The sequence below is a fragment of the Chlorocebus sabaeus genome, chromosome 23, assembly GCF_047675955.1.
Source record: "Chlorocebus sabaeus isolate Y175 chromosome 23, mChlSab1.0.hap1, whole genome shotgun sequence".
NCBI lineage: Eukaryota > Metazoa > Chordata > Mammalia > Primates > Cercopithecidae > Chlorocebus > Chlorocebus sabaeus.
The window spans coordinates 1,219,081-1,233,103 of NC_132926.1; the positions used below are offsets into that span (position 1 = coordinate 1,219,081).

At 40.1% G+C, this 14,023-nt stretch overlaps 1 protein-coding gene and 2 pseudogenes across 9 annotated transcripts in view; all 3 read right to left on the reverse strand.

The window, feature by feature from the left end:
• Positions 1 to 3,465: 3,465 nt before the first annotated feature.
• Positions 3,466 to 6,272, reverse strand: LOC140709941 (protein FAM136A pseudogene; annotated as a pseudogene).
• The window catches only part of LOC103245133 (butyrophilin-like protein 8), a 59,257-nt gene continuing 50,943 nt past the window's right edge, over positions 5,710 to 14,023 (reverse strand). For all 9 annotated transcript variants that reach the window (XM_037992728.2, XM_037992727.2, XM_008015571.3 and 6 more), the window contains 5 exons: positions 10,710 to 10,823; positions 9,923 to 9,943; positions 9,362 to 9,388; positions 9,043 to 9,069; positions 5,710 to 8,404 (listed from right to left, as the gene is read on the reverse strand). In XM_037992728.2, the coding sequence (XP_037848656.1) occupies positions 7,764 to 8,404; positions 9,043 to 9,069; positions 9,362 to 9,388; positions 9,923 to 9,943; positions 10,710 to 10,823 (830 nt within the window). In that variant the 3' untranslated portion in view covers positions 5,710 to 7,763. The remainder of the gene's footprint in view (positions 8,405 to 9,042; positions 9,070 to 9,361; positions 9,389 to 9,922; positions 9,944 to 10,709; positions 10,824 to 14,023) is intronic.
• Positions 12,280 to 12,738, reverse strand: LOC140709894 (small ribosomal subunit protein uS14-like; annotated as a pseudogene).

Sequence of the window (14,023 nt, forward strand, 5' to 3'; positions counted from 1 at the left end):
ACTAAATTAATGGTGTCTTTATACAGTTCAGATTGTACAATGCATTTGGTGTTATATTTTTGTTATTGTGAACCATTTTTATAATTTTATTATATTTTTTTGAGCCTAGAGTTTGGCTAATGTAATATTTATTATGATCATCTTTTGCCTAATGGTAAGAGTATTTTTTTTTTTTTTTTTTTGAGATGGAGTCTTGAGTCTTGCTCTGTCACCCAGGCTGGAGTGCAGTGGCACAATCTTGGCTCACTACAATCTCCACCTCCTGGGTTCAAGCAATTCTCTTGGCTTAGCCTCCCAAGTAGTTGGGATTACAGGTGCCTGTCCCCGTGCCTGGCTAATTTTTGTATTTTTAGTAGACATGGGGTTTCACCATGTTGGTTAGGCTAGTCTCAAACTCCTGATCTCAAGTGATCTGCCTGCCTCAGCCTCCCAAAGTGCTGGGATTACAAGCATGAGCCACTGCGCCCAGCCTGGTAACAGACTATCTTGTTCCAACAAAATTAATATTTTAATTGTTCAGCACATTTTTAAAAATAGCTTGTTCTAAGAAGTGAATATACCTCATGAGGTTCCAACTTATGGAGAATGAGGAAAAAAATAGACCTTGTTTGTATAAGCATACGTAGCATAACTTCTGCTTCTTGTAAAGGAGTTACTTTCCCATCTTCTGCATTCAGTAGGTATCTTCAAAAATAATCTCCTATTTGTATGGGTGCACACTGGCTCAGTTTTATGGTTTTATTTCCATTTGTTTACGGTATCAGAAAGGGATTGTTGAGCTCCCAGTTCTGAAGAGAGTTACTTTCTTAGTGACACAGACTCCTGTGTAATACAGTTGACCCTCAAACAACAGAGTTTGAACTGCAGGGGCCCACTGAGATGCAGATTTTCCTTCTGCCTCTGCAACCCAGAGACAGCAAAACCAACCTTTTTTCTTCTTCCTCAGCCTAATCAACCTGAAGATGATGAAGATGAAGATCTTTGGGAGGATTCACTTCTGCTTTACGAACAGTAAGTGCATTTTTTCCTTTTCTATGATTTTCTTTATAACAGCTTCATTTCTCTGGCTTACTTTATTGTACGAACATAGTATCTAATAATGCAGCACATACCACATATGTGTTCATGGACTGTTTATGTTATCAGTAAGGCTGCCAGTCAATGGTGGGCTATTAGTTAAGTTTGGAAGGAGTCAAAGTTATACTCAGATTTTCAACTGCACAGGGATCAGAGCCACTAACCACCTTATTATTCAAGAATCAACTATAATTAATATTTATTTACTAAATACAAACCATTTATTATAAAAATTAAATAGAAGATCCATTTTCATCCCAAGTCCAATTTGTAATAATGTGATTATAGAGGAAAATAAAACATACTAACTTAAAAATCTAATTTCTTATTTATATTTACACAAAAATATCATGTAGAATTTCAGGGAACATAAGTAGGTAAATGCATGGTTTTCAGACAATACTGCGAGATTATGAATTAGCTACAACTAACTTGTTAATTCTGAATTCTAAACTAAAGAAATTAAATTTAAAAATTAATTTATATACATATATATTTAAAACTGCTCTTTTATGATTAAAACTATATAATCTTACTTTTTTTTTTTTTTGGAGATGGAGTCTTGGCTCTTTTATCCAGGTTGGAGTGCAGTGGTGCGATCTCAGCTCACTGCAACCTCAGCCTCCCAGGTTCAAGTGATTCTCCTGCCTCAGCCTCCTGAGTAGCTGGGATTACAGGTGCCTGCCACCACGCCTGGCTAATTTTTGTATTTTTAGTAGAGACGGGTTTTGCCATGTTAGCCAAGCTGGTCTCAAACTCCTGACCTCAGGTGATCCACCTGCCTTGGCCTCCCAAAGTGCTAGGATTACAGGCGTGACCCATTGTGCCTGGCTTATAATCTTACTTTTTACAATCAATAAGACCACCAAGAGAAACGAGAAATTTACTATACGAAATCTTACCTTGACTGTCGTTTTGAAGATCATTTTAAAGTATCTTATTTTTATGTTCCAAAATTTGTTGTTGGATGCTATGCATAATAAATGTAATAAATAAAATTACTATTTTAATAGTGATATGAAAAATAATTACCAAATATATTAAATTCTTAAAGCATTTCAGACAATATCAGAGCTAATATCAGAACTCTAATGTCCTATACACTTTAAAATTTTAAGCTCTATAAACTTACTAAGCTTCTGATTAAAGAAGAAAAACATGAAGTACTCATAAACTGAGAGAAGCGTAGCTCAGTAAATTAATTCTAGTTAGCTTAACATCCTGGAAAGTGTCCTGCACTCAGAGTAAGTCCTCACTCTGTAACCCATAGGTATTTTGTTTTTAGACCAGTTGCTTCTCTTAGGCTCCATGGCTTTTTCAAAAAAATAAGGATTTTACTACCTTACTTCACTAGGTTGTTAGGAGAATGTAATGAGATAACGTGTTTAAATATTCAGAGAAATAGTAAAGCAATGGAATAATTTATTCTTGAACTGTATTGCTGAAACAATTTTGGAATCTCAAAACCTGATGGGCGTTTTTTCATAGGTTCTAATATTTGAATGTCACAGTTTTCAGAAAATGTTACTAAGTGCTAATTTTGGTTATCAGTTCTATTCATTGTGGCTTGTAGTTCAGGGCATTTTAGCTAATTCATAACTTGTAACTAAATTTATATATAAATATATTATTATCTCATTAAAATAGATTACCTAATTGTTCACTATTCCTGAGCTCATCAATCACACCAAGGGCAGAAAACTCATAAATGTCAAAACCTGACTTGAACAACTACCATTCCTTCTCTACTTCCTCAACTCAGAGCCAGCAGGTCTGTGTTAGAGGCTGCATCTTCTTGGTCCTCTCCAACTGACATACAAGACAAAACCTGGCTTGTCTTGTTTTTTGGTCCCATGAAAGCGATGCAAGTTAACGTTTCTTAAACTATGTACCAAAGAATATTTGTTTTACCAGAAGAACTGTATCCCAACAGAAAGATGAGATGATCATCTGCATTTGACAAGTATTACAAAACTGTACTATATGGCCAAGAATCAAGAAATCCCTTCAACTTTGCCTAATCCCAATTTGACAATACTTTTTGTGACAAATATTAACATTTTAGGAACTAGAGTTTCGGGGATACAGTTGCCAGAACTTCCCAATTCAGGTGGAGGTTTCCTCTGGGTGGTACAAACTTGCTTGATTTACGTCTATCAATGGTGTCAGGATCCCAGATCCCAATGTCAGGCACTCCTGATTCAAATGGGTCACTAAGGAAATGAGCTCTGAATTAAGAGACTGGCTTCAAATGCACTTATTTTCATTATTATTAAATAGTCCATGGGATTTCTCCTAATACAAGAGGATAGATTTTTATCTTAACTGTTAGAAAGCTCAGTATATTCTGTGTAAGAGAGACAGGTTAAAAATGTTTGAAAACAAATATTAAAAAAGCAAAGCTCAGTAAGAAATTTTATTGTCAATTATAACGATAATCCTGGGATGCTAATGCAACTTTACTTTTTAAATCCATTTTTATTGGTTTCCATTTAAATTGCTATTTAACATTTTTTTACTTTAGCAAAATATAAATCGGAAATGAAATTACAATGGATTATCAATAAAAATTTTAATATTGATGTATATGGCTTATTTCTAGCATAATAAAAGCCAGTAAGTCACTTACATTTTTAAGGGACATTGCTGAGAAGAATGATATAGTGTCTGCAATATTCATAAACTAGCCAACTCTCACCAGGAATAACCTAAAAAGGCTTCTAGGCATTCTTACAAGCAGATGACTATTTGTGGCATATATATTTAAAAAAAGAGTAAAAAAAAAACTTTTGAATTCTAAAATTCTACCCCACAATTGAGGGATTTATAAACTACAGACTATATAACCAATATACACCGTCTTGAAAATCTTGAAATCTTTATGAAAATATAATATAAAACAGAAGTTGTAAACTCAAATACTTATAAGGATGGAGGAGGTTACCTACGTAAGTGAAGTACTCAGGTGGGCACAGTGGCAAACTGGAGAATATGTGCCTCCTACACAGGGCAACCTCTGCACAGCAAACCAAGCAGTGATGGGGTTTGGGGGACACCAGATTTGATTCTTGAGACAAGCCTGAGGTCCAGATTCCTGCATGAGTCTGCTAAATTTTACATGTTGACTCAATTTAAAGAGGCAAATAAACAAATCTATGTGCCACATTTAGTTAGACTATAGCCTTTGTGCATTTATATTTTCTATGAATGGGTTACTAAATGACTTTGTATAAACCAAGTATTTGCGTATGAAACTTTTTCTTTCTCTAGTATCATGTTTTATATAAAAATCAGCCCCTGATATATATATATATATGAAATAAAAGTTGCTGTTAAGACTCATAATACCCACCTTAAGAATTTTCCCAAAATTTATTCATTTGAAATCTGTTTGTATACCATTTTCCCAGATTGTTAACCAAATAGATAATTAGTTCATAAGACTGCTGAAACGAACTTATTAAAAGAATTCCTATAGTATTCTCATTGACTTCATGGATTTCAGTGTTTAAAACTGACATCCTGATTATGCCAAAGCTCCATAAACTTAACAGACATACTGAGATAGTCCATAATACAACTTCAAATGAAAAAAAAAAAGGTTCAGGATTTGCTACTAATCTAAATGAGAAAATTTCACTTGTAATGAACATTTGTGGACACATAATCACTTGAATGGTAACAAAGGAACATGAAATTGTGAAAGGGTCAGCCTTTACCTGTTGAAAGACTATTCACAAGAAAATTGCTAAAGACTCTCTGAACAGCAGTGAATGATTCATGGTGGGAAGGAAAAGGTGTTATTCTGTAAGCTGAGAGATATTGCCAACAATATTTTCTTTCACTTTCTAGTCACAAACGCAGAGAAAGACAGATAAGTCAGGGTAACGTTATTGGAAAGGAGAACTGTGAAGAAAGTAGCACCTATCAAATGCCAACTCTTTTAGAGATTTCTTATGTTTTTGAGATACAGGAATTTATATACTGCACTTATCTATTCTGTGGTTCTTAATCAGGAGTATATTCAAACCCTGAGGTATTTATTTTTTTCTTTCTTTTTTTTTTTTTTTTTTTTTTTGCTGTTGCTGTTGTAAGAGAAAAGAGTCTTACTGTGTTTCTCAGGCTGGACTCAAACTCCTAGGCTCAAACAATCCTCCCACCTCAGCCTCCTGAGTAGCTGGGACTATAGAAACATGCCACTGTGTGTGGCTTCAAGAAAATATTTTTAACTATACATTTTCAGACCTTATTAGCTCAGTTACATCAAAATCTTCAGGGGAAAGCCTACATATGTAGACTTTTAACAAAATTCCCCCAGGTCACTGTAATGCACAATTCTAGCTGAGAATTACTGCAGTAGACAAGCACTTCAGTTTCATCACTCACCCACACCGTCAATATCCTTTATCAGCTTGAGATGTGGCCAAAAAGAGAAAAGAGTATGAGATAGAGTTATTTATTAACACTCCAGTTAATTTTCCTGGGTGTGGGTAGAACAGGGACAAGTAAACTCAAAATCCCACTTGATTTAGTTATTTATAAGTTCCTTATCTCCCACCTTCCCACCAAGACATTCTAGATTTGAGAGGAGAGCTTAGACTCTTAGCTAAGTGGCTGTTTTTGCTAGGATGGGTAATAAGTCAGTCACTAATTTGTTCCATCCTTTGCTGAAGTGTTTCTCACTTCATCACCATCTATCCATGGCCAATCTGGTTTCCTCAGAGTCCTCTAAAAATTAACATTTAGGCAAGTTTCAATTACTGTGTTTACCAAACCAAAAATGATTACCCCAAAGCTGAAGAGCACTTTATACATAAACTGGAAAAACAACAAACTAAAAAACAAAGCCTCTTAAAAGGGCCACTGGCAAAGACTTTTATTTCTCAGAGGATAAGAGAGACTCCTTCATTTCCTTGCTCATAGTCGGGATGAGGTGTACGTGGCCATCCACACACTTGGTCACTCAGCCGTCCAGTTGTTGCTTCACCTGAAGCTCCTTACTCCCTGCTTGAATCTTCAGCTTTGTCACAGCAATGCAGGAGGCACCGGGCCAGGTGGTCCCGGAACGTCTCCAGCTCGCTGGTCACCAAGGCCTAGGCTTGAGTCAGAGGCGCTTGGCAGTGCTCAGTGCACTGCTGCACCTGCTGCGTGGATGCCTGACTGTCCTCACAACAGCTGGCACTGCAGCGGAACATGAGGCCACCTGGGAGGCCGGGAGCCTTTGCCTTTCTGGTCTTTTGCCTTGGCCACGCCTTGGCTGAGTCTCAGGCTGCTCACCTGGATCTACTGGGTATTCTCTGTCCAGACTCTTCACCACAGAGTCCACCACCTCCTGCACCCACAACAGCTGTGTGACGACCCTTCACTGCCCTTCTGAAGAGTTCATTTTTGATTGTCACGGTGCGCCTGATGCGTGGATGCACCACGGTTCGCTTATCTGCTCATCTGTTGTTAGTATCCTGGCTGTCTCCACCTTTCAACTATTAGGAATGAGGTTCTGTGAATATTGATGCACGAGGCCTTGTCAAGACATGCAGTTCCTTTTCTCTTGGCAAATACTTAAGAGTGGGATGGTTGGACCATACATTAGGTGACTGTTTACTTTTAAAGAAACTGCTAGTTTTCCAAAATCGTTTTTACATTTTTACACCCGTTTACATTCCTATCAGCAGGGTGTGAGTCTCCGTTTCTGCACATTCTGGCCAACACTGGGTATGATCATTCCATGTAATTGTATTACCACTCCAATAGGTAGGAATGGTATCTCGTTATTGTTTTGAGTTTTCTCAATTACTATGATGTTGAGCATCTTTTCGTGGGCCTGCCAGTGACGTGGAGCGTCTTTTCGTGGGCCCGTCAGTGATGTGGAGCGTCTTTTCGTGGCTTGTCATCTGTGTCGCTTCTTTGCTCACAGGTGTAATTTTTCCTGCATCTGTCAAAATGATTGTATCGTTTTCTTTTTCAGTTTGTTGATGTGGTTAATTATACTGGTTGATATCTGAATATTAAGCCACATATGAGAAAAACCACATTTGGTAGTGATGTCTTATTCTTGGAATGTATTGCTGGATTCAGTTTGCTAAAAGTTTAATTAGAATATTTGTGTCTAAGTTCATGGGGGATATGGACATGTAGTTTTCCTGTCTTTTCTTGTAATGTCCTTGTCTGGTTTTGGTATGAAGGTAATGTGGGCTCTATAGAATGAAATGGAAGTGCCCCCTTCCCTATAATTCCTTGGCTCTGGCACAGAGCAGGTGCCTGTTTCATGGGTGATTTGAAGTACGGAACAATAAATTCATGTGAAAGAAACAAGCAAAGACCTTATTGAAAGTGTAATATAATCAACAAGCCATTAGGATACACTCTGTCATCAACAAGATCTAAGCATGATTCACATTCATTGTCTACTTAATCTGCACCACAGCCTGTGAGATGGGAATTCCTGATTGTTCCTCACCTGAGAGGTGGTGACTATTTCAAGATCACTTAGCTGGATGGAGTGAGAGCAAACTAAATCTAATGTCAGCCTTCTTCCCTCCCCACTCAGGGCAGCCATGACCCCTGGCTCCCATATGGACAAGCCAGTCCCCCTTCATCTGGGAGCCACCTTGGCTGGCCGCTGTGGGACCTCGGGTCTGGGAGAGAAACCTTAGTATCCTAAAGAAGAATGTGAGGTATGATTCGTCCTACGCATCACTCCCGGGGAGGAAGGGCGTGGTTGCCTGGGAGGAGAACTCGCTGTTGCTTGTCTCTGGGATTGCAGAGGCGCTTTGCCAAGAGACCTTTCTCTCCGATTCCTGGGTGACTGGGCAGATGACTATGGGAGTCCCATTTTGCTCATTATGGGAGGGATACTCAATGTAGGGCCTCAATAAACCTTCAAACCGACATGTCAGGGTATAAATGAGGGACTGGTCATTTATGTTGAAGAAGGAGACAGTGCCGCACTCATAGTCCAGGAAGACCCCTATTTGTGTCGGAGGGGTCCTGGGGAAGAGGCTGATAAAATGGGGATTTGACGTGAAATACAAATTTTCTGCATTCAGTCCGAGGACCCAGTACCCATGATTGGGAGACAAAGTCACATTCTTCTTCCTCCTGTTCACGTCATCCCGGCACACTCCCACGTACCACCTTTGATTGTGTCCCACGTCCACCTCCCAGTAATGTCTCCCTGCTTGGAAATTCTGAGAAGCCACCACACTCTTCCTTATAAATCTCTTCTCAGAGCGAGGCATATCCTGGGGAGCTTTTCTATGGGTTACAGTTTTCAGATCAGAAACGCAGAGCTGTGGGTGAGCCGTCTCTGGGTCCAGCGTCACCTCCACTGGGGTGCGGTGGGGGAGAGAGGAAGCGTGAGTTACTGAAGAGGAAATCTGGGCTGGAACAAGAGGTTGACCCTCCCACTGCAGACTGGCTCCGGGTGGCATAGGTGAGGCCCCGGACCTGAGCCTCCCTCAGACACTGCCTTTCAGATTCTCTCATCACCAGTGCAGCCTGGAGGACCCATCAATGTCTAGAAATGTCCCAATATGACGTCCCAATCTCGGCATATCACCCAACCCTGCCACTGTCCCTTCACACATAAAACTATTTGTTTCATAAGAGCTGGAGGGACCCTACTATCTAACTTCCTCCTACTCAGAATTTTCTGCCTGACTTCACTTCCTTCCCCCAGCTCAGACCCCAACCAGTCACTAGTGCCCTCAATTCCCTGAAACTGTGCCAAAGACACCCCCTATCTCCCGTTTACCCAGCCCTTGTCTTCTCCCCTTCTAGACCCAGGGGAAGAAGTGTCTCTGGGGGCACTGCACTCTTGGGAGCTATCAAGCATTCCAGTTTCTCCATCTGCAGGCAGGATGGGTCTCAGCATCACTCTGTGTTCCCGTATCTGTCCCTCTTCAGCTCGCCCTCTCATGTCCACCTGAGATTCTGTCCCACTGTCACCCGACCAGGCATTGGTACCTGCGTATTTCCGGGCATCTCTCAATTCTGAAAGCAAGCAGACAGAGCAGGCAGTTCAGTGCTCAGCTGGGAAACAGGGCTCAGGGAGAAGGGAGAGACCAAGGATTGGGACCTTTTTTGAGTGTTGTGGGCCCTCCAGAGATCTGAGGAAGGCTGTGGGGCTTCTCTACAAAATGCACCTCCCCCAGAATCTGCAGTTTCAGAGTTCCCATCACAAGCTTGGCTCTGCAGGGACCCATGGGCCTCAGGATATAAAAATCCATAAACGAGAGACTTGGAAAGGAGTCATAAATGTGGGAAGAGGAATATTTTCTTTTACCTGCCTGTCTGTGCTGTCTTCTCCAGTCTGAAAAACAAGAACAAAAACAAAACACACAGAAGAGGCTGACATCACAGAGCAGGGCCCAAGGAGAGCGTGGCAGGAAAGCCCTGCATGTGATAACACTCTCAACCAGTTTATCCTGCAGTTTCCACGAAACAAAAAGCAGACGATTTAGTGGTTGATACAGGACTGGGTAAAGTCTCAAAGCATCAGGCCAGGGCGGTTGAGGATCACCCACCAATTTTTCTCAGGTTCCTCCCTGTGGTCCACACACCCTCAGAGCTCGTGATCAACACCTCCCCCCACCACACACAGAACGGACCAACGGGCAACAGGCACAGACGGGACTTCCAGGCCCTGAGGCCTATCCTAAGCCCTCCAGATATCTGAGGGGCAACTCATTAGCAGTGGATGGAGAGAGCGCGGCAGCTGCTCTCCTGCACCTGCCGGTACTTCCTGTCCAGCCTGGAGCCAGGGTCTCCAGAGGCTCACGCTGCGGATCAGGGAGGGACCCGGGAGAACCATGTGTGGGAGGCTCAGGACGTGACACACACTTACCCAATTCTGCCTGGATTTTCCCTGAAACAGAAAAAGTATATTCAGTGGTGGACACAGGAATGTGCAAGGTACAAACATGACCCTGGCTGCTTGCACAGGTGAGACAAGCTGCAGGTGTGAAGGGCAGGGCCTCTCCTAGAACACTTACATGTGCTCGTCTCCGCAGCCCCTGCACGGAGTGTAGCTGTCTGGGGGGGAGCAAGAGATCAGGAAGGTTCATGCTAAGGAGAGGGACAACAGCTGGGATGCTGTGGAGGTGGAGATGGAGATGGGAGAAGGCGGCTGGGAGGGGAGGCGGGGGGATGGAGGTGGGAGAAGGCAGCTGGGAGGGGAGGCGGGGGCGGCCTCATCCCCGGGGGGAAGTGTCACTCCCATGGAGGAAGAAATTGGTTTTGGGGGCGAAAAGTCTTATTGAGACTGAATATAATTTTATCTTATTGTCAGTCACTTTGACTTCTTCCTTTATGAATTTGTTCGCCACATTAAAACTTTTTAATAGGAGTCTTGGTGGTGTTCATGGAAAATTATCCAAGCTCTGTAGGTACTGAAAATCATTCATCCTCTTATTATTTGGCCTAAATGAAGTAGCAAGGGCCTGTCGTAGTTGATATTTGCAGAGGAAGAGTTGTTCGAATACCCTACAGAAGGGTGATTACTTTTTTGGGCCTGGGCCCCTGGAGGCTAGGACTAGAGGAAGAGAAGCAGCTGGGATGTGGGAGCATCTCTGATCCTGTCCCTGCTGGAACGATGAATAAGTCGCCGGCCCATGCTTCTCCCTCTCGCTTACCCTGGAATTTGGAGAAGAAAATCTTCAGTCCAACAATGCCCAAAAATAGGCCACAGCAGAGTACTCCCAGTACTTTGGTAGCCAGGTGCCATGATACAGGCTGGAAAAAGGTATCTGAAAAACAATCCCACAGACATTTTAGTTATCGGTGAACAAAGGACACAATTCAATTCTTCTTTAAGGACTCACTTTGTTCCTGAAAATGGAAGAAATAGGTTTCTATAAATTCTCCCATAGGTTTAACACTTTGATTTTATTTTTGTTATAACATGCAGTAGTGGTTCTATTTAATTTTCTTCTCAACAGATAACAACTGTGCCAACATTTACTGAATGGACCTTCCTTTCCACACTAATACACACACCGTCACCTCTGACCCAGTAAGCTTTCTGTTTAGGTTGGATTTGTTTCTGGCTCTCTGCTCTGTGCCATTTGTTTACTTGTGCCAATAATTTTGAGTGGCTTAATCACCACAGTTCCAGGATATGTTTTGGTATAAACTAGGCTAATTTTCCTCACTTCTTATTTAGTTGTGCCTTGGCAGTCGTGGCCATTTGCTCTGCAACATAAATTTTTGTATTGACTTGTCAAGTTCTAAGAAAATTCTGCTGAGATTTTGAATGGAATTGCACTGAATCTATAAATCAATTCAGAGAGAACTGATACCTTAAAATATTTGCATCTTCTTGCCTGAAAAAATATCTCTTCCCTCCTTTTACTATTATTTAAACTGACAAACCTCATACATGTTAACGGGCACAGTGTGACTCTTTGATACATGCCTACAATGTGGGGTGATTAAATCAAGCTAATTAATACATCCATCATCTCCCTTACTTATCATTTTTAGGATGAGACACTTAAATTTTATTATTTCTGTTATTCTGAAATATACAATATGTTATTATTGACTACAGTCACCCTGTAGTTCAATAGACTTCAAAACATATTCCTCTTGTCTATCTCAATCTTTGCACCCTTTGACCAACAACTCCCCATTCTCTCTAGCCCTCTGCCCCAGCCTCTGGTAACATTCTACTCTCTATTGTTGAGTTTAGCTTTTTTAGCTTTGACATATATCAGATCACGAGAGATTCATCTCTCTGAGCTTGGCTTATTTCACTTAGCATAATGTCCTTCAGGTTTATCCTCGGAATTACAAACGACAAAATGTCCATCCTTTTTTTAAAGGCTAAATATTATATTCCATTGTATTTATAGATCACATTTTCTTTACCCATTCATCTGATGATGGACACTTAGATTGAATTTAGCAATTGTGAGTAATACAGCTATTCATTCAACATATTGATTACAGTGCATTTTCATATATTCCCACAAGTAGGACTGCTGAATCATGGAGCAGTTCTATTTTTAGTTTTTTGAGAAAACTCCATACTGTTTTCCATAATGACCATACTAATTTACATTCCCACCAATAATGTACAAGAGTTCCTTTCCTCAGCATCCTTGCCAACTCTTATCTTTAATCTTTTTGATAACAGTCATTCAAAGAGGTGTAAGGTGATATCTCATTGTGGTTTAATTTGCATTTCCACAATGATTAGCGATGCTGAGCATTTCTTCATGTACCTGTTGTCCATTTATTTATTTATTAATGTTTATGTGCAAAGAGCTATCGTGGTTTTTCATTGCATAGATGCCTTGGATAATCCATTCAAGGAAGATCACTTAGTCCATCTTAATGAAACCTATATCCTTTGCGTACTGATGGAAACACTTCCAGCACATATTGAGGCCGTATTTCCGGATCAGACCGTGCCGGTTTGAGCAGACTCGAGAAGAGAAGGACCCTGACCGAATTTTCACGGGTGGCTCCAGTACAGCTGCTGGTGGCCCATCTTGCTCTCAGGAGTGCAACTAGGTGGAAGAAGAGAGTTAACGCAAGCATACACCCTCCCTGTTGTCCACTTAAATATTATTTTGAGAAGTGTTTGTTTAGGTCTTTGCCCATTTTTAAGATCGGGTTATTTGTTTTCTTGCTATTGAGCTGTTTGAATTTCTTATATATTTTGTATATTAATCCCCTGTCAGCTGTTTGGTTTGCAAATATTTTCTCTCACTCTGTGGGCTGTCCTTCACCTTGTTAACTGTTTTCTTTGCTACACAGAAGCTTTTTAGTTTGATGTAATCCCATTTGCCTATTTTTGCTTTTGTTGTCTATGCTTTTTATGTCATATTCAAAAATATTATTGCCAAGATCAGCATCATGGAGCTTTGCCATATGTTTTCTTCTAGTAGTTTTATAGTTGCAGGTCTTACATTTAACTTTTTAATCTAATTTGAGTTCATTTTTGTACATGGTGTGAGATAAGGGTTCAGTTTCATACGTGTGCATGTGGATATCCACTTGTTTCAATATCATTTGTTGAAGAGACTGTCCTTTCTTCATCCTGTGTTCTTGGCACCTTTTTCAAAAATCAGTTGTTCATAAACACATGGGTGTATTTCTAAACTTTCCATACTGTTCCATTGAGTCATGTGTCTGCTTTTGTGCCAGCCCCCAGGATGTTTTAATTATAATCACTTTATATTTTGAAATCAGAGTATAGGGGCTCCAACTTTGTTACTTTTGCTCAAGATTGCTCTGGCCGTTTATTTTGTGGTTCCATATGAATTTAAGGATTGCTTTTTTCTTTATCTGTGAAAAGTGACAGAATCTTGAGAGAGATTGTGTTGAATCTGTAGATAGCTTTGGGTAGTATGAATATTTTAACAGTGCTAATTGTTCCAATTCTTGAACATAGAATATATTTTCTTTATTTGTGTTCAATTTTTTAAGTTTTATTTTACTTTGTATTGATGTAATAATTGTTCATATTTACAGTACAAAATGGTGTTTTGATATATGTATACAATATGTAATGATCAAATTAAGGTATCACCTAAAACAATCATTTCTTTAAGGTGAGAACATTCAAAATCCTCCTTTCTAGCTATTTTGAGATATGTAATATGTAATTGGTAATTATAGTTACCCTACTGTGCAGCGGAAGACTGGAACTTATTGTTGCCATTTAAATGTAATTTTGTGCCTGAACAACCTCTCCTCATCCCCCGCAATCCCTCTACCCTTACCGCCTCTAGTAACCACTGTTCCACTTTCTACTTCTATGAGATCAGCTTTTTAAAAGAATTTTAATTTCCACATAATAACTGTACGTATTTATGTGGTACAATGTGATGTCGTGATACATGTATACATTGTGTGAAGATCATTTCCATCACCTCAAATACTTGTCGTGTCTTTGTGGTGAGAACATTCAAAATCCTCTCTTCTAGCTATTCTGAAA